Here is a 24,447-nt window from a genome sequence, read left to right as displayed (position 1 = left end):
TGTTGTAAATTTAGCATGTATTGTAACCTTTAGAATACAGGATCTTTCGAAATTAAGTCAACAGTTCCTTTAATCCAAATATTTTTCTACATTCTACAAGTTCTACTACCACATCACTTCCGGTGCAAAATCCCCCTTCCGTTTCCCACATTTTAAATTATTGTAAAATTTCTCTGATTATTGTATTATATTGTATGATAAATGTTCGTGATATAAGTTGGGATTATCGATGGAAAGAGAGGATTGGATCTAAGGACAATGTCATGAAATGTCAATCAAAATTAATCCGGGAAATAGGTTTCCCCTTTATCCGCCATCATGGAATCATGGAAACTTTTATTTCTATATCAGACTCAAGGTTACTGTATTTCTTTATGCTAATCTTTTATCTCAAACAGAAAAAAAAATAAGTATTCTTGATTTTAAGGGTACCGTTGTGAATAGAACCTGGAGCTCTATTAATGGAGGGTCTGGAAATTACGTCTTTAGTCTCTTTAACAGAGGGAATGGGAGGGAAGGAAACCAGGGAAGGAAAGGGATGACAAGGGAAGAAAACCAAGGAAGAAGAGGGATGAAAACGAAAAAAAAACTAAGGGAGAGGAGGGATGAAAACGGAAGAAAACTAAGGAAGAGGAGGGATGAAAACGGAAGAAAACTAAGGAAGAGAAGGGATGAAAACGGAAGAAAACCAAGGAAGAAGAGGGATAAAAACGGAAGTAAAACAAGTAAGAGGAGGAGGGGTAAAAACCGAAGGAAACCAAGGAATCAAAGGGATGAAAACGGAAGGAAACCAAGGAAGAGGAGGGATGAAAACGGAAGGAAACCAAGGAAGAGGAGGGATGAAAACGGAAGGAAACCAAGGAAGAAAGGGATATAGATGGGAAGGAAACCAAGGAAGAGAAGGGATGAAAACGTAAGGAAACCAAGGAAGAGGAGGGATGAAAACGGAAGGAAACCAAGGAAGAGGAGGCATGAAGACGGAAGGAAACCAAGGAAGAGAAGGGATGAAGATGAAAGGAAACCAAGGAAAAGAAGGGATGAAAAGGGAAGGAACCAAAGAAGAAAAGAGATATAGAGGGAAGAAAACTAAGGAAGAGAAGGGATGAAAAGAGAAGGAAACCAAGGAAAAGAAGGGATGAAAAGGGAAGGAAACCAAGGAAAAGAGGGGATGAAAAGGGAAGGAAATCAAGGAAGAGAAAGGATGAAAACAGAAGGAAACCAAAGAAGAGAAGGGATGAATAGGGAAGGAAATTAAGGAAGGTGAGAGGAATGACATGAGAAGTCTCAATGTCAAGATTTGAGCAGGATAAAGACGGGATCAACTTGAACTTCTTGAGATTAAGGTCAAGTAAAAACGGATCCATGAAATCTCTGAATATTGAAGCTGGAAGCTAGAATCGGATTTGTGTAATGGGCTGGAAAATATTCAACCGGGAAAAATGGGGCGGAAAAGAAAACAAGAGAGAGAGTGAGAATGTTTCACATTTTTAAAAGTAGCTTGATTTGATCATTCAGAGCGTTAAAACGACAAAATGTTATTATGATGTCGGAGGACGAGGGTGTAGGGTGGCTGCTCTTTTAGGGTTGGGATGGATCCATATTTTTTAAGATAAAAAATAATATTAAAAAGCAAATATATTTAAAAACACATTCGTTTAAAATTATATAGCAGAGACCCAATGCAATTTTTTTTCTTCGATTTAACATATTTTTTTCGAATGCATCGCTAGAATCGACAGAGTTTCCTCGACCTAAAATTGTTTTAGCTCTACTAAAGATAATATGTCGTGTACGAGAAGGATATTGACACACAGAATGAAACAAAAAAAGAACATCTTTATTTAAAGAATAATGGGCGCGAGGCACCCTAGATTTTAACTTTACAACAACTGTTAATCTTTTTTTGTCAAATAAAGTTTTATGATCTCGGCACGGGTTTCAACCCCTTACTCGTTGGTTAACATGCAAATGTGGATCAGCATGAAAACTTTAGGAAATTTACTTTATTATACTCCAGGTCTAGTTTACAACTGGGGCATGTTGTAAATATCCAAATCTAAAGGTTGTGTGTTCCTTGAAGTACCTAATTGCACCTTGATTAGGAGAGGAGCAGCTGAGAAAATAAAATTCCAGTTTATTTAGCATATTTTGAAATTAATCCTTATCTTTTAATCATTAGTTTTGCTGAATCACCTAAATGAAGAGATTATCATATAAAACCACGAATAAATTCAGAACTTTGGTCCAAGAAACCCTTTATATCGAAGGGAAGAAATAGGAAACTTTGGTCATATCATCTTCCTCTTTCGGAGGGTTGGAGGAGAGATATTACAAACCTTCGTCCTTCCTATTACCTTCCTTTGTCAGAAAAGAGGTATTACAAACCTTGGTCCTTTCACCTTCCTTTGTCGGAGGAGAGATATTTCAAACCTTGATAGGACGTCCTATCATCTTCCTTTGTCGGAGGAAGGATATTACAAACCTTGGTCCTAGCACCTTCCTTTGTCGGAGGAGAGATATTACAAACCTTGGTCCTAGCACCTTCCTTTGTCGGAGGAGGGATTTCGCAAACCTAGGTCCTAGCACCTTCCTTTGTAGGAGGAGAGTTTTTAAACATCTTAGTCCTATCATCTTCCTTTGTCGAAGGAGAAATATTACAAACCTAGGTCCTAGCACCTTCCTTTGTCGGAGGAGAGTTGTTTAACATCGTGCTTCTTTCTTTGTCGGAGGAGTCCATGGTCCAGGTTAGAAAAAGGAGGGGAAATAAAACTTGCTTTATAAAAACTTAAATTTATTTTACAATTAACTTTATTTTTGTCCTCTCTATCCCTCCTGTTACACCGAAATTCCCCATATTTTATTAAAATTATTAATTGAAAAAACATGCTACGTCATTTAATGGCTGAGCTTGTATTGTTGGTTGTCAGACAGAATATATACGTATATTTATTCCCTTAGGGGGTACTTTGTATCCCCAAATATACACTTATGCTTTACTTCCTATTTAATTTTCAACCAATCCCCTAAACAGCTTTAAGATTGATCAAACTCAAATTTTATGTCAGAATACGTGTCAAATTTGCTGGACACATTCACTTCAATATTTTTATTCCATTCTCAGTAGAGATGTACAATTTTACGACATTTCTAAACCATTTAAAGTTTTGAAAAGAAATGAATATAATTTGCTGGTTGAACAAATTTGGAATTAATGGCTTGAAATAGGTTTTCCAACCGTTCCATTCGTAGATATACTTTTCAATTCAAACCTTTCAAAATTATATCCTACTTTAAACCTTCAGATTTATTCTCAAACGGTTGGAACAAAAATGGTCCAGAATATGATTTAAAGGGACTGTACACGTATTTTCAAATAACATTTTTTTTAAAACACTACATGTCCGTTAAACTTTCGCCTGAGCAAAAATGACAAAGTATTTTTTAGATGTTTAAATTGATTATTTTTATTATAAGTAAAGAAATGGTGAGTTAGTAAACAAGAAAATGTAATGTACTGCAAGCTGTTTACATTTAATTTGTGTGGGAGGAATGTATACACGGTAAAAAACTTGGAGTTTAAGGTGTGAAAATGTTCTTTTTTTTACATGTAATATGTCCGGTGTGTTTACTAAAAGTTGAGGGAAGTAGGATTTGTGTTCACATTTTCCTGGACATAGGGTAGAACCTTACCTTAAACTAGTTTCTGGCCGAATCTAATACGTCATAGAAAAGAGTGCACAAACCCTTTCCCACTCACCTATCCTATCTTTCACTTTGCTTGTCAGGGTGTCTGTCTGTTTTGGTGTTTTTCTGTCTGTTTTTTTGTATCCAATAAACGTCAAAACGGCTGAACCGATTGTGCATAAATTTTTGTGAGACCTCACGTGACCCCAGGAAAGGTTTATGGATGATAGAATTTTCAAAAATTTGCCTCCATCAAAATTCGATTTTCATTAAATTATATATACTAGGCTTTCTGGGCTTCTATTTAAATTATGAACCTGTTCTTTTTCTGTACATCGCATCGCATATCATCTGTACAAACAAAAAATTGCGGATTTCATAAAAATGTCGTAGATTTAAAAAAATTTTCAAAAATTTAATGAAAATCGAATTTTGTGGGAGACAAATTTTTATGATTTTGATATTTCATAACCCTTTCCAGTGATCGCGCGAGGTACCACAAAAAATTTGACCCCGTCGGTTCAGCCGTTTCGACGTTTTTGGATACATACAAACAAACAAGCAGACACCCAAGCAAAGCATATATATATATAGATATTGTGTATGTTATTGATAAACTTCTACTTTCTCTGAAATAATCTCTGTCTGTATTTTGATATGATAAGAAAATCAAAAATCCAGGTTAAATCATTCATATTTTTAGAAAATCCGGGAAATTATGTCAAATTCAAACTTTTTGCTGAGCATTACGATTTCAGATTCGGCTGGTGGATATTGTTTCAATATTTAGGGATTTGTTTATATATTTACTTATAGCACAATCTTGTCAGTTTATTTTTGATAATTTAGAATCCTGAATGGTTTGTCGAGAATTTGTAAAACTAACTACAACTAAGTTCATCCTGTAAGCATTGATATTTTGATATTTTCATATTTTAACCTCTAATACAACAAAACTAGACTTAAAGACGTTTACTTCTATATTTAGAATATAAATATATTGTGAATAAGTGTGGACTAAAGAGTAAAAAGAAAATCAAAAACGAAATATCTTTATTTAACGGGAGAAAAAGGATACCAGGCAGGATATGAGACCTGTGTGTATTTTATACCTGGGTCAGTCCATATGAAATCAGTAGGTACCCCCTAGTGCTACTGACTTTGGAAAAAGTGGCTGATTTCAAATGGACTGACCCACCTATTTAAATTGTAAATTTACATGTAAATTGTAAATTTTCATATGTATATCTATATATATATATATAAGGTCTGTTTGTTTGTTTGTCCGATCATAACTCAGGAACCCCCTGGACCGAATTGCCTCAAGGACGTTAGTTTGGCCGCTAGTTGTCTCTGCTCTCGATGCTTCTAAAGTTTCTGCACACCTATCGACAAAAATATTGTCGTTTAAAGTACATCGTACATGAAACAATTCGTTGAAAAATTATCAATGATTATAGTTTGTAATATCTGAATGATATGTTTGGAATAAAATTATTTTTTTTCTATCCGTATCGAATAGATAATAGTAAGATTAGTAGCGATCACCATCGATAATTTTTCGACGTAAGCCTATACCCCCTTTCATTTTACGCGAACACTCCCTTTAACCAATTGTACATTTTTTCATTTAAAGACCATTATGAGAAGGATCTAATGTAAGCAACAACAAAAAACTACCTTCAATTTCATAAAAAAGCACATCTAAAACTTGGCCTTTATTAATATTATTTTTAAACATTTATATATAATTAAAATCAATGTATTGATATAATTCATTGAACTTTGTAATATGAATACTCCGAGTTCTCCGATTATGAAAGCGTAGATTCGGTTTTATGAATGGAAATTTGTTTTCTATTTAGTTTATAAATCAATAGAAAGTATATTGTTTAATATTGTTTAATGTTCACTGTAGAATAACAAAATCATTAAAGGGATGAAATATTGCTTGATTTATTTATACATAGTTGTAAAGGGTGTAACAGTAGAAATGGTTTCTCGGGATTCCGGATATTTAAGGATCTAAGGGTTTTCAGATCTGAGAATCCGGGGTGTACATATACTATAATGATGCAGGGTGTCCAACGATAAAGTCAAAGAACCACGGTGTTCTATGAATCAAGGATGTCCAAGATTCCAGGGTTGTTCAAGGATCTAATGGTATCCCAGAATCCGGGGTGGTTTATGGCGTCCTGGAATCAATGGTGTCTCAGGATCCAGGGTGTCCCATTAACTATTTTTTCAATGGAACCTTGGTGTCTTAGAACCACCAGAGTCTCAGGATCTATAGCGTTACATGATCCAGGGGGTCTCTTGAACTATAGAGTTACATGATCCAGGGTGTCCCTGGAACTATAGGGTTCCAGGATCCAGGGTGTCCCAGGAACTATAGAGTTACATGATCCAGGGTGTCCCTGGAACTATAGGGTTCCAGGATCCAGGGTGTCCCAGGAACTATAGAGTTACAGGATCCAGGTTGTACCATGAACTATAGGGTTCTAGTATCCAAAGTGTTCTGGGAACTAGGGTGTCCTAAGATCCAGGGTTTCATAGGAACTATACTGTCCTAAGACGAACGTATATTGTTGATAAACTAAAAAAAATGAATTAATGAATGATTTTCAAAAATTAATGAATTTGATAATATTACATCAACTTTAATGTTATCCTAAGTCCCGTGTACTGAACCCTAAGGCCCGTGTACTGGATCATAAGTCCTATGTCCTGGATCCTAAGTTCCGTGTACTGGATCCTAAGTCCCGTGTACTGGATCCTAAGTATCATGTCCTATGTCCCGTGTACTGGATCCTAAGTCCCGTGTACTGGATCCCAAGTCCCGTGTACTGGATCCTAAGTACCATGTCCTGGATTCTAAGTCCCATATGATGGATCCTTAGGTTCCGTGTACTCGGTCTTTAATCCCGTGTCCTGGATCCTAAGTCCCGTGTGATGGATCCTTAGTACCATGTCCTGGATCCTAAGTCCCATGTACTAGATCCTAAGTAACATGTCCTGGATCCTAAGTCCCGTGTACTGGATCCTTAGTACCATGTCCTGGATCCTAAGTCCCGTGTACTGGATCCTAAGTATCATGTCCTGGATCCTAAGTCCCGTGTACTGAACCCTAAGGCCCGTGTACTGGATCATAAGTCCTATGTCCTGGATCCTAAGTTCCGTGTACTGGATCCTAAGTCCTAAGTCCCGTGTACCGGGGTGAAAAAGCGGGAAATAGGAAATGTTTGAAAATATTTATGTGTTGCTGTCAGACCAAATATTACCCTCATTCAGTTCTATTAGATTCCAAGATGGGAAAATAGAATTACCATCTTAGCTTCTTATCCATAATATTATTCATACGCTTAACCAGGGATACTTCAGGATATACAGTACTACTCAAATACAAACTTAGCATTTAATAATTTCATGATATCCATTTTGTATCCATATTTAAATAATAAAATTAAATTTTATGGTTACTCTGTGGTTTAACGTATGAAGATTTTAAAATTGAATTGTCTATTTTTAGAATATCTAAGATTTTCATCATGTTTCATCATTTCTAATTTAGGAGATTAAACAGGAAGAGAAAAAGATAAATAGATATTTTCTGAAAAGATTAAAAGATAGATTGATAGAAAGGTAGAAATATCCAATCCTCTTTAAACTAAAATATCCCTGAGGCCTGTGCACATACTATACCATCACATTACTTTAACTATGCATAGGAAAAGGAGTAGGAGTAGGAGGAGGAGTAGGAGTAGGAGTTGGAGTAGGAGTAGGAGTAGGAGTATGGAGTAGGAGTAGGAGTAGGAGTAGGAGTAGGAGTAGGAGTAGGAGTAAGAGTAGGAGTAGGAGTAGGAGTAGGAGTAGGAGTAGGAGTAGGAGTAGGAGAAGTTGTAAAATTTTCCAATAAAGCTAGTTCCTTCAATTCTTATTATTTACGAAACAAGAATCATGAAATGTCAGAATTGTCAATATTTATCGAACAATAGTTTCCTGTCATCATAAATAGGTTGTGGTGTTTTTATTTTCAAACCCTTCCCATTGTTTTTATCATCAAAACCAAACTGCTTGTCTTAATTTCCATTTCAAAACCATGATGAACAAAATACTTGCCTCAAGCTCAAAGTTTCGAATCCAATATCTTTGCAACTTGATGGTGTAAATCCTTGATTATTCACGCATTTCATTCTTCGAAATATAATAGGTTTGCTACATCAGGTTGCATAGAAATAGAATTGAGTATAAGGAGAGTAATCAGTTCCGTTAGATGTCATAAAATGCACATTGTAGAATTGCACATTTCTAAAAGTTTATATATTTGAAAGTATCTCTGATTGTTACCAAATGCTAGTCCGGAAATGAAATTTTTTGTCCTTTCTTCAATTTTCCGGTTTTTAGACGAGCATTCAGAAACAATTTGTTTTTGTTCAAGATAGAGGGCAGCAGGGTTAAATAGAAGTATAGGAGATAGATGCATAGATAGACAGGTTAGATAGGATGGATTAATAGATAGATAGATAGGTTAGATGGAATGGAATAATAGATGGATAGATATGTTAGGATGGATTAATAGATGAATGGACAGGTTGGGATGGAGTAATAGATGAATAGATAGGTTAGGATGGATTAATAGATGAATAAATAGGTTAGGATGGAGTAATAGATGAATAGACAGGTTTGGATGGATTAATAGATGAATAGACAGGTTAGGATGGATTAGTAGATGGATAGATAGGTTAGGATGGAATAATAGATGAATAAATAGGTTAGGATGGATTAATATATGGATAGACAGGTTAGGATGGATTAATAGATGGATAGATAGGTTTGGATGGATTAATAGATGAATAGATAGGTTAGGATGAATTAATAGATGAATAGACAGGTTAGAATGGAGTAAAAGATGAATAGATAGGTTAGGATGGATTAATAGATGAATAGATAGGTTAGGATGGATTAATAGATGGATAGACAGGTTAGGATGGAATAATAGATGAATAGATAGGTTAGGATGGAGTAATAGATGGATGGATAGGTTAGGATGGAGTAATAGATGGATAGATAGGTTAGGATGAATTAATAGATGGATAGACAGGTTAGGATGGAGTAATAGATGGATAAAAAGGTTTGAATGAATTAACAGATAGGTTAGAATATAGATGTATTATAGATAGTTTAGAAAAGATAAATAGATGTATGATAGATAGATGGATAGAGAGGTTAGAATAGATATTAGGTGTATTATAGATAGATGGATAGATAGATGAATGTATATATATGCAAATAGATAATGGATAATCAGTTAAGGAAGGAAGATAAAATGAAAGATGGATAAAACAGATTAAGAAAAAAAACGTAAATAGCATAATTTTTCAGAAAATGAGGTTCCCATTCATTAAATTTTGAACGGTTGAACTGTATTGACTGTTGCAGCCAATATAATTATCTAAAACTAGAGCTAGAAGCAAAAATAAAGAAAACATCTGTTCAACCGTTTAAAAAGTCAAAACTTTATTTATATTCATAAAAAAACGTCTAATTATGATTATTATTTAAGAAAAATGGTCCTATTACTTTGAACTGGTTGATGAGGGTTTAATTAACTTATCTCCGGGTATTAAGTAATTAGGCAGATGTACCTGGGAGTAGATTTACAGATTCTTTTTAATGTTTTAATTTTATCTTCCTTGTTAAATAGATGGTATCGCTTCTTTATATTTTAGTGTTTTTGGTACTGCAATTCTCAACAGGACAAATTTTAACCTAATTATGCATAAATGAGATAATGCTAGTTTGTCCAGTTGAAAATTTATCATTCTAAATTGGAGTTTCTCTGTAGATGTTGCTTTTGGATTTCTGCAACAGAGACAATGAAGAAAAAACGACGGTATCTCTCTCATTGTTCATCAGATAAAGGTTTAAAGGGGCACTGATGTGAATATGATATGCCACTCTATTTCGTGGAGGTTCACTTCAAGTTCTGTCTAAAAGATTTTAAAAGAATAATTGTAAATCATAGACATTGCAATTTAACAGAAAAGCTTTATATTCATTTAAATGATTTATAAGTGAAATGGGTAGAATCAACTATCTCTGATTGAATGATAAACCTAAATAATTGACGGATTGATGCAATGATTGATTTAATAATACTTGTTATAGTTTAAGTTTCTCCTGGAGTAAGGACGGATTATGAAAGGTTCCTGCTCCTGTCAACTTGTGAAGATCCATGATGATCTGGCAGTTTCAAGGCTATAATCAGGAATACGCTTTAGTTCATTTTACCCGTTTCATTTCCTCTCAACCGGGGAAGAAAAAAATTGCGAAAAGAAAAAGAAAAGTACATATATTACGTAACAAAAGAAAAAGAAAAGGAGTACATATATTACGTAACAAAAGAAAAAGAAAAGGAGTACATATATTACGTAACAAAAGAAAAAGAAAAGGAGTACATATATTACGTAACAAAAGAAAAAGAAAAGGTGAAGGAGAAGGAAACGGAGTACATATATTACGTAACAAAAAATATTTGTATGAGTTAAAAAAATCGTAATAATTCGTAAATGTAAAGAGAAGATTATGGAAAGAAAGAAAAAAATGTTGAAAATGATACAGGGGAAGAAAATCCAAACCATATTTGGTCAAAATATGACTTTTGAAATATGAAAAGGAAAAATTAGATGAAAAGAATAAAAATGAAAAAGACTAAAAAAAATTAACTGTACTGAGCTGAAAACTTTAGAATGGGATATCCTTAATCCCGATCGGTTAATTAATCTGGAGATTAATAACAAGAGGTGAACAAGCATTATTTTATTTGGAGATTCAGAAAAAGAGTGGATCAAGCATTAATCTTGATATCCACAATTCAAAAGTTCCCAGCTCAGAGCTTAAAACTTTAGAATGGTGGATATTGAGATCAATGCATGATCTCCAGGATTTACAGGTTTTGCTAAACCCATAACCCGAGATTAGGTTAATACGCATTCGATATCCAAGAAAGAAGTTTAAAATTCAACCAATCAGCGTGCCATGTTCAGATGCGCTCTTTGATTTTTGAAAAACCGGTTTTTATTCTTTGAGCATTTCTGGTGTTGATGGTGTAATATTAATTGAACTAAAGATTGATTGAACAAACGTAAGTTTTGGATTAATGTTTATAAAGACTCACGTTCAAAATGACTATAGTCCTCAAATGTGATAAAATATGCTCTTTAATAAGTTCATATTAACATGATTAAGTTTATATTTGTTTAAATATGCTCTAAAAGCCCGCTTGTGAACAGCGAACTTTATTTCAATAGGATATTAGTCCAATCGATATAGCATTGTATCTGTAATTGTTATCAAAAGTAACTTTTATACATTAGGGGTATCCAAAAAGAGAGGATGAGGAAAAATATCAAAAGTGTGTCTATTGGATACTCAGATTAAGTAATTGAGATTAAGGAAACCTCATTCTAAAGTTTTCAGCTCTGATCTTTTTTTGTATAGCAATATATGTTAGATTTCTTTTACACAGTACGATAAGATTTATATACGGCTGTACAGTGTTGATTTCCATTTGATTGTACAGCTTGTGTTAAAATGCCTCATTTAGATTAAAGTGTAAAAAATACAGATTCTGTTTTCTGTTTTAGTTAAAGTTTAAGTGTATATGCATGCATCCTGTACAGTGTAAATCTAGATTTTAACAAATAAAGATTTTTTCGTTACGCCGTGACTAAACCCCTTTTCATGAAAGTTTTTGCTGCGGAAATTATTGTCCTAATTTCACGGCTCTGAGCTACAGTATAAAGAGAAGGGTGGAGAAGGTTTTTAATCTAGAACTAGAACTATTAATTAGAATACGTTTAGGCTTAAAGCTGGAGCGGTTTCATGACTTCTTTCATTAGAGAAGCGAGGCATGTAGGAGCCCTTTATGTGAATTATATCATATGTCAGAAATATTAACATTTTATCTAACTAGAGACGATTTCAAACTTTTTTAAAGAAACGTTTTAATGTTCCTTCCCAAATAATTTATCTGACTGACACAGATTTCATTTTGTTATATTTTTAGTTTGCCCCTTTAACTTGTGCATAGATCTGGACTATTTAAAGTTTTTACTTGGATTAATCTGTCATAACTTATACAAATATCCTTCTATTAACTCGCTAAAGAGCATAGATAAATATATGTACTCAATTTTCAATTACTAGCATCTAATCACATTTAAACATCCTCAATATGTAAAAAAATCTACATTTGAGATAGAAGTGGGTGACTGTGCCGGTCAAACTTTATTGTACTCTTTCGAACATATTCTTTATATTAAAAATAATAATATAATAATATTTGCTTTGTTTTTAAAGAAAGAGACCGGTTAGGTAACATATTTTCTAGTCGGTCTCTCCCTTTAATAATTTTCTATGTCAGCTCACAGTTAACCTAGCCGGCCTCTCCCTTTAATAATTTTCTCTGCCAGCTCACAGTTTCCCTTGCCGGCCTCTCCCTTTAATAATTTTCTATGCCAGCCCACAGTTTACCTTGCCGGCCGCTCCCTTTAATAATTTTCTCTGTCAGCTCAAATTTTACCTAGCCGGTCTCTCCCTTTAATAATTTTCTCTGTCAGCTCATATTTTACATAGCCGGTCTCTCCCTTTAATAATTTTCTATGCCAGCTCACATTTTACCTATTTCGCCTTTTCCTTTAATAATGTTCTAACCCAGCTCACATTTTACCTAGCCGGCCTCTCCCTTTAATAATTTTCTATGCTAGCTTACATTTTACCTAGCCGGCCTCTCCCTTTAATAATTTTCTATGTCAGCTCATATTTTACCTAGCCGGCCTCTCCCTTTAATAATTTTCTATGCTAGCTCACAGTTTACATAGCCGGCCTCTCCCTTTAATAATTTTCTATGCTAGCTCACAGTTTACCTAGCCGGTCTCTCCCTTTAATAATTTTCTATGCATAGCTCACAGTTTACCTAGCCGAACATTATTAAAATGAAACTTATCCTGAAATGAACTCCTGTATCCTGAATACAGAAATGAACCCCTGTATTCTAGATACTAAAATTAACTCCTGTATCCTGAATCCAGAAATGAACCCCTGTATCCTGAATCCAGAAATGAACCCCTGTATCCTGGATACAGAAATGAACCCCTGTATCCTGAATCCAGTAATGAACCCCTGTATCCTGGATACAGAAATTAACCCCTGCATCTGCATGCAAGAGTGATTACTACTCGTTATTTCTAACACTTTATCTAGTATTTAAGTAAAGTATAAGTACTCTCTTCCTCTTTGCTCCAGATTTCTTCCAATTTTGTCTGCCAGCCTGCCAGGCAGCCAAGGGGTTACTAGTTTTCTCCGAACTGGTTTTATTAACCAGAAACTAACCCATGCTTAATTATATATCTATTCCAACTTTTTGTAATTATGAAGGTTAGGTCTCTTGTAAGGAATTATTATATATTTAAATGAATGTACTACAAGACACCTTTCCCAGACAAGGATTAAGAGAATCGAAGTCCTTTGAGAGAAAATAAAAAATTGTTTAAAGTTTTTAAACTTAAAACTTTTTATTAGATAAACTTTTAAAATGGTTTTATAACATTGATACAGGATTCAAATTTTAAGAGGAGGGGGGTGGATTTAAGATTATTTCTTTTACATTTTATGTCATTATTAATTGATTTTTAAAAATGGCAAACAATTTTCAAAGTAAAATCTTTCAATTTTGACGGTCCATTGATGTTTCCTGGGGTCATTTGGGGCCGGATCGATAGTTCAGCCGATTAGGCGTTTATTGGATACATAGATTAATTGAAATAACAGAGAGGACACTAGATAATGTCTTTTCAAGATTTGGATGAAACTCGTTCACAACACCCTGAGGCAGAAGCCCAGAGGAGTTTCACGCAGTCGGCATAGAACAGGCTCTCTCTGTCTTGTGATTCTACGCCGACTGCGTGAAACTCCTTCGGGGTTCAGCCTCAGGGTATTGTGAACGAGTTTCATCCAAAGTTTGAAAAGACGACATACAGTGTCATATCTGTTGTTTTAATAAATCTATGATTGGATACAATACAGACAGACAAAAAACAGATGGGCCAAACTCACTGTAGTTAGGATGGGCTAGGGACCAAACTCACTGTGGCTAGGATGGGCTAGGGGCCAAACTCACTGTGGCTAGGATGGGCTAGGGGCCAAACTCACTGTGGCTAGGATGGGCTAAGGGCCAAACGCTGCCACTAGAACAGTTGCTGCTTGGAAAATTGCACATTTAGAAAGTTGCCACTTGGGAAAGTACCCTTGTGAAGTTGCCACTTGGGAAAGTACCCTTGTGAAGTTGCCGCTTGGGAAAGTACCCTTGTGAAGTTGCCGCTTGGGAAAGTACCCTTGTGAAGTTGCCGCTTGGGAAAGTACCCTTGTGAAGTTGTCGCTTGGGAAAGTACCCTTGTGAAGTTGCCGCTTGGGAAAGTACCCTTGTGAAGTTGCCACTTGGGAAAGTACCCTTGTAAAGTTGCCGCTTGGGAAAAGGCCATTGGGAAAGTACCCAACATCAAATTCATGCATAACTGTGTTTGTGTATGTACAATGTATTTATCTGTCAGTTGGGACTAATTCATCAAAGCACACAAGACAATATTGATATTAGTCTGAATGGTATAGTAAAGAATGTCTGAAAGTATTTATGTTGCCTTAATATTTTATATAAAACCAGCTTTGTATTATTAGTAAACATGTGACCGAGTGTCACTTGAAATTCAATCCACAGTCCCTTAAATCAAATTCTTTAAAATTGTGCATTACCTTCTGATATATTAAGTAAAATTAAAAATCTGTTGGACTGGAAAACAGTACAACATGCGGACAAATGAAGTGATTTAAACAAAACATTTCTAATACGCCATTCCTACAAACCCTTATCCTCATCTCCAACTCTCCTCTACCTACCATCTAACCTTCTCACAAGCAGCGAAATGAGACAAGAGAACACTTCTCTGTTGAAACCTACAACAAAATTACCTCTGAGGGGGTCATTTGATTATCCTTTGTTAAATAGCAACCCTCCTTGCACAGGAAAGTTTAAATGTGTGGTTCATAGCAGGGAAGTTATTGCTCCCTTTCTCGAAATAGAAACTAACTTGAAGTGCTAGATTAAGTGATGACCTAGCCAATTCAAGTAGACAGATTGATCAGCGCTGAGGTAGGGGGGGGGGGGGAAGGCGACCCGCACCCGTTTGACTTCCAGCCCCCAAATGACGTCAAAAAACGGGTTTTCTACATGCGCTTACCCCTATGCCGTCCGACCCTCACCCGTTGGCCTTCCGGCAAAATGTCTTATTTATGCATTTACTTTAAGTTTTTTAAGGGCCACTAAAAAGCAACAGAACTCACGAGAAAGCCAAACCCAACCTACCGATTGAGACTTCATATATGATTGTTCAAAATTTATACTGTCTGTTTGCAACTGTAAACTGTTTCTTTCTTTATCAAATCATTAATAAAGCCAATAAAGGTACATTTATAGCAGAAGTCATAGTTTTATCTTAGGATCATGTTAAGAATTTCAGGTCGTCTTTACAGTCTCATCCTGTTACCTAGACTCTGTAAACCAAAGTCTGACAGTATACCGGGTCTTATTTCCATATATTGTTGAACATTATATTGCATATAAAAGTATATATGAAACCTAAAAAGAAAACCCAATTTGTCTTCCGTGATCTTTTTATGTGAAGATATTAGGAAATGTTATCATTCTATTCTCCCATCAAATCCTTATACTATCAGGAAACTGGATATATGAGTCTAATATGGAGACCGGTTTCTTCAGGATAGATGCATTTCTAGGGGCAACCCAGGATAGATGCATTTCTAAGGGCAACCCAAGATAGATGCATTTCTAGAGGCATCAAAGGATAGATGCATTTCTCAGGGCAACCCAGGATAGATGCTTTCTAGGGGCAACCCAGTATAGATGCATTTCTAGGGGCAACCCAGGGATATATAATTTTTAGGGGCAACCCATTGTAGATTCTTCTAGGGGCAACCCAGGATAGATGCTTTCTATGGGCAACCCAGGATAGATGCTTTCCAGGACAATCTAGGATAGAGGAGACAGAAAAAAGTAACTTTACTTTAATCTAATGATAAAGAAATTCATATGAAACTACTGCTACAACTTTGTGACCTCGTCACTTCAGTAGTTTTCATTTCACCCCAAGTATGAGAAAATCTATTTGGTTTCAATAGAATAAATTTAAAACTTTTATGACCTTCTGATTAGCTGTGCAAAAGGGGTAATTAAGATTTTAAACACATAGGATATAAATCTGAATTATTATAGATTTATTTCTTACACAAAGGTAAAATGTTACAATATGATAAGACAAAAAAAGAATAAAGTATAACACATAAATATAGTTTCTAGTCGGAATATAAAAAGTTGATCATGGTTGCGATCTCATTATCATCAAATTTGTTTAGAACAAAATTATCTTCTTTAACTTTAAGTAAATCATGAAGAATGGGTAATTTCCATTCTTGGTCGAAAGGAATATGATTGTATATCATATTTAGTTTCACGCAAAATTTGTTTATATTTCTAGATTGTACATTACAATCCTGTGCTTTAGATTCAAGATTTTTACATTAAACAGTTCTTAAATCATGTTTACTTAGATCTACTAAAAGTCGAATACATAGCTTATGACAATTTGATAAACTAGTCACAAATTGTACTAAACGAGTGCATAAAACTGTTTTAATATGAGGAACGTTAGTAATGGGCTCAATGAAATATCTATAGGTTTCTCTTGGTATTATTATTTCAGGATTTAAGGTTTTATTTATGTATACTTGTAAACTGCACTATACCTTATAGTTACTGTGTTTAGATAATCCTGTTTTTTATATTTGAAATCAAAGCATACTGCAAATTTAAATTAGCTGTAGGAGCTATTCTTTCACCCAAGCGTTAATGGTATGTTAACCTTTTTAATTTTTATTTATATAGTTATTACCAATAGTAGATTTTCATATGTGCTTATAGATGTTTACTATTATATCTAAAAATATGTATTTTCAGTTTAGAGATATCTGAACAATACTACTCTTTGACCAAAGAGAATAGAATATATAGAGAGGAATTTACTGGAAAAAAGTGTAAAACGGCCATTTTGTTGTACTGTTTCTATACTGCAGGTGTACTTCACATATTTATGCTATATAACCTTTTGGGCCCTGGAATATCATTTTATAGAAAATCTAAAATTATTGTTAAAAGAAAACCAAATTATGAAATAGGCTGGTTTCATAATTGACCAATGATCATTTTACATAGACTCTATGCCTTTCGCTTTACAAATGATGATTTTCCGTTATAACTATAAATCAAATGATGTTTTTATTCTCCTAATTCATTATAAAGTTTATTTAACAGCTTTAAAATTTTCGAAATTTAAATGAATAGTCTAGGGAACATACTGTATTAATGTACTCTACTGCATATAATTTGGAAACATTTACATGATTTGTCCACTTTGAACTCCCTTTCAGGCTGAAAGGGACTGAAAAAGTTCATACCGAGAGATTCTTTTAATTCCTCTCTATATATTCTATTCTCTATGTCTTTGACTATTCTTTACCTACGTGACATGAACTGATGAAACATACACATGATTATGGAATTTACCCAGTATTTGCTGAATATTTATAAACATTGCTCGATAGATATTTAAGTTTATAGTGTTGTTTCACTGAAAGCTGTAGATGGGTTTATCTTTGAAATAATGCTACTTAAACCTCTGATATTTATGCTTTGAGAAATCAACCCAGTTCCCATTGTAATCCCAGTTCCCCAGAGGTTTCCAGAGCCGGCGATTTAAAAAATTCTTTTCCATTCATGTTCCAATGGGACATCAAAATATTTCATTTGTTTCTTAACTAACATTTTACTAAGATCAGAAGGATTTACAGAACAATCATTTGCAATAGAAAATAAATTTCTGCCAAGAACTGTGTTGAGGTCATTTTTACATAAATTAGAAAGAAATCTAATGCAAAGCTTAGAACTTGACTACTTTATAGCAATACATTGTATTTGATGTTGTTAAATAGCAAATAGTTTTTCTAGATTTAAAATTCAGTGATGGTGATGGACCAAACCTCTGTAGAGTAAAAAAGTAGATGTTAGTTCCACATTTATTGAAAATATATTTCGGTCTGGGTTGACCCTTGTCAGTTCTTGAGATTGTTTCTTCACAAAGATTAAAAACAAACTCAAATCCCTAATTAATTAAAGTTGGTTTGTTTAAACCGCACAATTTCTATGTCCCATACTTTTTGGACTATTTAAAGTAAACACTTGAGTCTTTTAAGTGTCATCTTTCTATTCCATAGTTTTCTAGTTGACACTGTAAGAATCATTGTAATTCTAAATTTTTAATTTGTATACAGTGTTCACAACTAGAAAGGAGACTGCTGCAGAGCCTACTGTACGGTTTTTTTTCAGTTTTATACTTTTATTTATGTATTAGGACAGTGATGAAAGTCCAAACTCGATTTAAAGAGTTCTAGATGGTCTCATATTTTTGTGGTGAACTCCGAACTCCCTGAATGTAAATGTAAAAAGCAAGTGGACAATTGTGGGGGTTTTGAAAATTCGTATATATTTTTGGCGAAATTTTGTAGATTGCACTATTTGTTCTCTTTTTCTTAATTTGTCAATAATTAAATATTGGGCCAATATTAAAAATTGGACATTTTTTTGTGCCTACTAGAAATGTCGGAATGTATGGTTTAAACTAGAGCCTTCTATTCCTTCTATCATTTACGTAGTCAATTTTAATCAAATTTGAAGTTTTGGAATGATGAAAAAAAATTGTCTATGGAAAGAAATAAACATTTTATCTTTTATCAACTTCAGGCAAATAATAAATTTAACAGTGTTAGCAATATATTATATTAGTTTACAATAATATAATAATAGAAAACAAATTCAAAGATTTGTTACATTAATGTTAATTTCATTTAGAGAAGTTTTTAAACTGATTACAAATCTACTTTTTGTAACAAACTTTAACCAAGCATAGTTTTAATTTGAATATTTCTAAAACTGTTTTTTTTAAATTTTTTAATTATTATTAAAGTCACTTGCTTGGGAAGCCAGCTTTTCCTGGAGTAAATTACATTTTCATAGACATTAAGTTAACACTGATAATTTTTAACCAGTTTAAACGGTCAAGGTATTCATAAGTTATGAATGGAGATATAAAAAATATTTTATATTAAATATATATCAAGGTAAGATGGATAAATTGATTATTTACAATTTACAGACTCTAATTACTTTTTAAATACTAAATTGACTCATTGATTGATTGATTGTTTAGTCTATCAGTTGATTAATTGAAAGTTTGACACATTGTTATTTTACAATGATTTATGCAAAATACATAGAAAATACAAAGAAAATTTAATTAAATAACCATCATATTGCATAGCTCATCTCCACGTCCTACCCGTCTCATCTCTAAATCTGAGACGTAAACTCGAGGGTTTAATCCTACCCAATCTAATCCCCAGTCCAGTCTGTTAAACTCGTCCGAGTCTCGCATCTCCTTTCTTATATTGAAAAGAATGGCAGTTGCCACGATGATCTTTTGGAATGTCTTCAGATGAGTTCTCATGTTTGTAGATGAGTTCTCATGTTTGTGATGCAAGGGAACATCCGTTGCCATTGGCTGAATAGTTCTTCAGTCATGAGTGTACGAATTTGAGAAAGTTTTTTGTTAAAAATTCGGTTCTCACGATTGTTGCGGGTTTCTTGGGCAGGATAGGGCTTCACCATTACAGCGGATATTGGATAGGCGGAGTCCCCGCAGATTCTATGGGAAGGATCGGCCTCCACTATAAGCCTCTCCAATGATCTTGTCCAGATCCTTGAGTCATGCGCAGATCCAGGCCAACCTACATCTACCGCACATATCCTCTCGCTGTTACTGATTACCTGCACGGAGAGGGAATAACATTGTTTTCTGTTCCAAAACCTTTGTGGTGGAATGTGGGCAGGCCTGTCCTGAGGCATGCCAATGAATGTGGCATGCATGCCGTCTACTCCGTAAGCAATTTTCGGGATGCCGAAGCGCTCAAAATATTCCCTGGCTACTCGATCCCGGTCAACCATACTTGGCATCCTTAAATATTCATCCTTGAATTCAAGGATTGCATCGGTAACCCGAATAATAGAGATCCGAGCTGCTGTCCTAGAAACTCCACCACACAGGCAAGACAATCTTTAAAAACATCCTCCTCTGTATGTTAAAAGAGCGATGCACACTTGTAGGAATGGGGATAAGGGTTCTCCCCGATTTTCAGTGACCTATAAACAAGAATGTATATGGAAATAATATATAAACCTTATCCTTTTTTATCTTCACTCTTTTCCCCCAAAAAATATTAAAGAAACAATACACATAATTTCAAACGCTTCTACACTTAAATGCTTTTATTGACAAATGAGATATCTTAATTTATCCAACTAAAAATTTATTTTATTCAAATGTGATTTTTCTGCATGAAACAGAAACAACAGAAGAAATTATTAAAATCAAACTGTGTAATATTTAAAATCCTATGACGGTTTAAAGGGTACAATTGTGAATTATTGTTATAAAGTCCTAATATGTATTTAAATAGGTTTTTAAAAACTCCCCCAGAGGGAAGGTGGGTTATGTTTAAATAACTTAGAATTAAACAGAAAATTTAACCAGCGAGCATTTTACCACGAAAACAACAATTTTTTTTCCCAAAACATTTATGTTCACCAATTTATAAAAAGCTAAAATGTATTAGAGCTCAGCAGCTACTATGAAATTGCAAAAAAAAATATACAAGAAAATATACAAAAAATTATTATTAAAAGAAAACTATTCCCATATTTTTCAGACTGAAAATACCTGAATATCTATTTAAAAAACCAGATCATCAACTTCAGCTTTCGAAAATCCAAAGTTTTCTCGAAACATATAATCTGGTAAACCACGGGGATCTAATCTCTGCAATCTCCTAGCCGACTCGTCATCAATTACAGCATCATCCTCGTCATCACTGTCCCAGTCGCCGTTGTTATCACTATCCCCGCTGCCGTTCTCATCACTGTTCCCACCACTGTTGTCATCACTGCCCCCGCTGCTGTTCTCATCGTCGCTGTCATCACTTTCCCCGCCGCCGTTGTCATCACTGTCCCCGCAGATGTTTTCATCACTGTCCTCATGGCTGATGTCATCACTGTCCCTGCCGCTGTTGTCAACACTGTCCTCATTGCCGTTGTCATCACTTTCCCCGCCGCTGTTGTCATCACTGTCCACACCGCTGTTTTCATCACTGTCCTCATCGCCGTTGTCTTCACTGTCCCCGCTGCTGTTGTCAACACTGTCCTCATTGCTGTTGTCATCACTTTCTCCACCGCCTTTGTCATTACTGTCCCCGCCGCTGTTTTCATCACTGTCCTCATCGCCGTTGTCTTCACTGTCCTCATCGCCGTTGCCTTCACTGTCCTCATCACAGTTGTCTTCACTGGTCTCATCACCATCATCACTTGTGTCAATATTTTCACAAATCTTCTATTTTTCAAATCCAACCTTTAACATGACACATCTACTATATACGCAAACTACCCAGCCTTACGCAAAACATTGTTGCCAAAATACTACTCGCAATACCTTCCGCTGTCTGGTTGCAATCATATAAATACTTTGTAAACTAGTAAAACACTCTCTGTTAAAAAGTTACCAAGATCAGTGAATAAACGTCCATTACTCAAACTACTCTTTCAAGTAAGTCATTTTTTTTCATAGAAGTGTTAATGAGAATGAAAAAGAGGTTTTTAGTCTTTTATTGAAGTACGTTTTTTAAGTTACTCAAATCTGGCAAGCAGACGTCCAATTTTTTATGATAAAGAACACAAATTTAAGTTAATTAAACCATTTTTTTAAAATTTATTACTTTTTTGTTCTGATTAACACTTTTTGTACATTTTGTTGGTAAGATCGCTATTTTATTAAGGTGATCTAAATATTTTTCCGATTTTTTCGGCAATTGGTTTTTTTGAGTTTTTGTAATTTGGTTTTTATCTGAAATTAACAGAGTACAAGGAGCGGCGGATGCCATCTTTTTAAGATATCCTGTTGTACGTTGTGGATACACTGTTAGTTGAAGATTTAAACCTTTTGATTTTTAGGTCTATTGAGGGGACTTGTTAAGCTTAATTTCTGTCTTTAGTTTTTGTCTGAAATTAACAGAGTACAAGGAGCGGCGGATGCCATCTTTTTAAGATATCCTGTTGTACGTTGTGGATACACTGTTAGTTGAAGATTTAAACTTTTTGATTTTTGGTTTTTTGGGGGACTTGTTAAGCTTAATTTTTATCTTTGGTTTTTGTCTAAAATTAACAGAGTACAAGGAGAGGCGGATGCCATCTTTTTAAGATATTATTGAATATGAAAGAAAAATGAATCAAGACAACTACTCGTATTATTAAATATTCGACGAGTCGGTTTAACTTACAGTTTATTATTTACAAAGATACAAAAACTAAAAAGATGATACTATACGAATCAAATATTATGGATTGAAGTAGTTTCAGAGTGATGGGAATCTTCAAGGGAACCTCTGTCTTCACTCCTGTAACTGCGGACACTGATGTATCTATTCTTGTTTACAAATTCCGCCCAGAGAGAACTGGTTTCAATATGTCCGCACTCCGCAGAGTAAACCCAACTGCAATTATAACTTTGCTTGCATTATAATCTTGGGTTGAAACTGCAATTATAACTTTGCATGCATTATAATCTTGGGTTGAAACTGCATTTATAACTTTGCTTGAATTATAATCTTGGGTTAAAACTGCAATTATAGAAGGATTGAAAGAAATAAACAAGAATGAAACGATCTAGCTGCAAATGCCTTCGTTCTAGAACGAAACGACGGAACGATTTTAAAAAGTCGGAACGTGCCCAGCACTACGTGTAGTATATCTTTTCTTTCAGTAATAAGATTAGCATATTAATTAATCTATATAATAAAACAAGACATTCATATATATATGTTACGTACAGCCAGCTAAAGGGCTGGACCGATTGGGCTGACAATTTTTGTGGACACTCATGGGTGGCCGGGGGGTGATATGGGTCAAAAAAATTAGAAATTTTTTCACATCTTTTTCAAATTTGTTTTTCAAATTTTATTTTTTTACGAGCAACGCTGGGCCTTTCTGCTAGTTATTGATAAAATAGGAATTTTAAATTCAAGTTAGGATTTTAAATATAAAAATCTTGTGTCTTCTTACTCCACAATTTTCTGGGTCCCACTGTATCTATATCTGAAGACATGTTGGCAATTTTGATTTCCAAACACATTAGTGCATTAGTTTTCATCTAAATCCAAGAGGATTATCATAACAAAGCATTTGCTAATTACTTAGAACAAACCAGAGATAGAACCTTAAAGGGCCTCTTGTTTATATCTTAATGGAATTTCCTTTAAAGAAAGGCATCCAACCTCTATGCAAAGATGTCATAGCCCGATTTAACATGGTACCCTTAAAAGTCTGATCAAGTATAGATTAGATATCAATATGTCGATTTATTTCAAAAACAATAAAAAAACAATAGTTTTTCATTTTGTTTATATTTTTTCTCTTTAAATGTTTTTTTTTTTTTAAACTAATGTTTTTGTAAAGAACCACTTCTTTTGAACTTTGATAAAAAGGAAAACCGATCTTTTTTGAAAACGATAGTATTTTTAAAAACAATTGATTATTTTTTTAAAGGAATTTTGTAAAATGATATGTCTGAAAAATGTTCGCTAATGATTCTGATTTTTTTAAAGAGACAAATAACCTGAATGTTTCCTGAGCCGGCGATTTAAAAAATTCGGGGAAATACGGCTCGGGTCTAAGCTGTCGTTGGGTCTTATTTACGGCTCGGGTCTAGAATAAAGTTGCATCTAATTTTCCAATAAGTCGGGTTTAATATTTTATTTCGTGGATTATTATAGGTTGGAATTGGACCAATAGGAAGATATCTGCAAGAATGCCGCAAATTCTGTTCAAATTTAAACAATAAATTGAATAAATAAATAAACTTTGAACTCGGACTCGATGATGTGAAACAATAAGATTTATTAACAACAGACTTGAGACTGATAAGCAAGTGACCAAGCAATGGAAAATACTACCGATACACTGGAATTTATAATACTAAGCTGGGATCAATTGCAACAACTGAAGTAAATTTCAAAACCCTGAGGACGGAGCTGAATGATGTTAAAAGGAGACTAATCAGCAATTAAGCAAAGAAAAATTCTAACGATACACTGGAAGACGGGAAATATAATTAGCAAAACCATATATGAATAGGTAATTAACTTGTAAATTTAATTCTCGGTCCAAATCTTTTCTTTAATTGCAGTTCCATTTTCCTTATCCATCCCCCCCCCCCCTTATCAATTTTGTACATGCGTCTCATATGTCACACATTTACATAATTGTTCATGTGGCAGTTCCTGGCCACCTAGCATGTCCCAGACTCCTAACCACGGCGCTCGGCCCTATATCCTGTCCTAACTTCAGCACTCGGCTAATAAATTCTTTTAATCTAATTGGGTCCGTGATACGAATTTTGCCCCCTCCGGCCCCCCACCCCCCTTCCTATCAATTTTTTACATGGCCTAAACTTCAACTATTTTCAACAAAAAAATATT

The 24,447-nt window shown here is 34.4% G+C and overlaps 1 protein-coding gene across 1 annotated transcript; it reads right to left on the bottom strand.

The window, feature by feature from the left end:
- Window positions 1–20,654: 20,654 nt before the first annotated feature.
- Window positions 20,655–21,431, bottom strand: LOC111718295 (clumping factor A-like). The gene is made up of 2 exons (XM_023493842.1): window positions 21,408–21,431; window positions 20,655–21,308 (listed from the first exon to the last, which is right to left on the bottom strand). The coding sequence occupies exons 1-2, from the start codon at window positions 21,429–21,431 to the stop codon at window positions 20,655–20,657; spliced, it is 678 nt and encodes a 225-aa protein (XP_023349610.1).
- Between the last annotated feature and the right edge of the window lie 3,016 nt (window positions 21,432–24,447).

Source organism: Eurytemora carolleeae, unplaced genomic scaffold (genome assembly GCF_000591075.1).
Source record: "Eurytemora carolleeae unplaced genomic scaffold, Eaff_2.0 scaffold36, whole genome shotgun sequence".
Classification (NCBI taxonomy): domain Eukaryota; kingdom Metazoa; phylum Arthropoda; class Copepoda; order Calanoida; family Temoridae; genus Eurytemora; species Eurytemora carolleeae.
The sequence above is the reverse complement of the archived record's forward strand: the minus strand, read 5'-3'. Positions and strand labels throughout refer to the sequence as shown.

Bases quoted from the DNA above. Each gene is read 5' to 3' on its own strand.
- LOC111718295 (XM_023493842.1), bottom strand. From the start codon at position 21,431: ATGATTGCAACCAGACAGCGGAAG. The intron at 21,309-21,407 runs GTATTGCGAGTA...TTTGAAAAATAG, and splicing joins TTGCAACCAGACAGCGGAAG to AAGATTTGTGAAAATATTGA.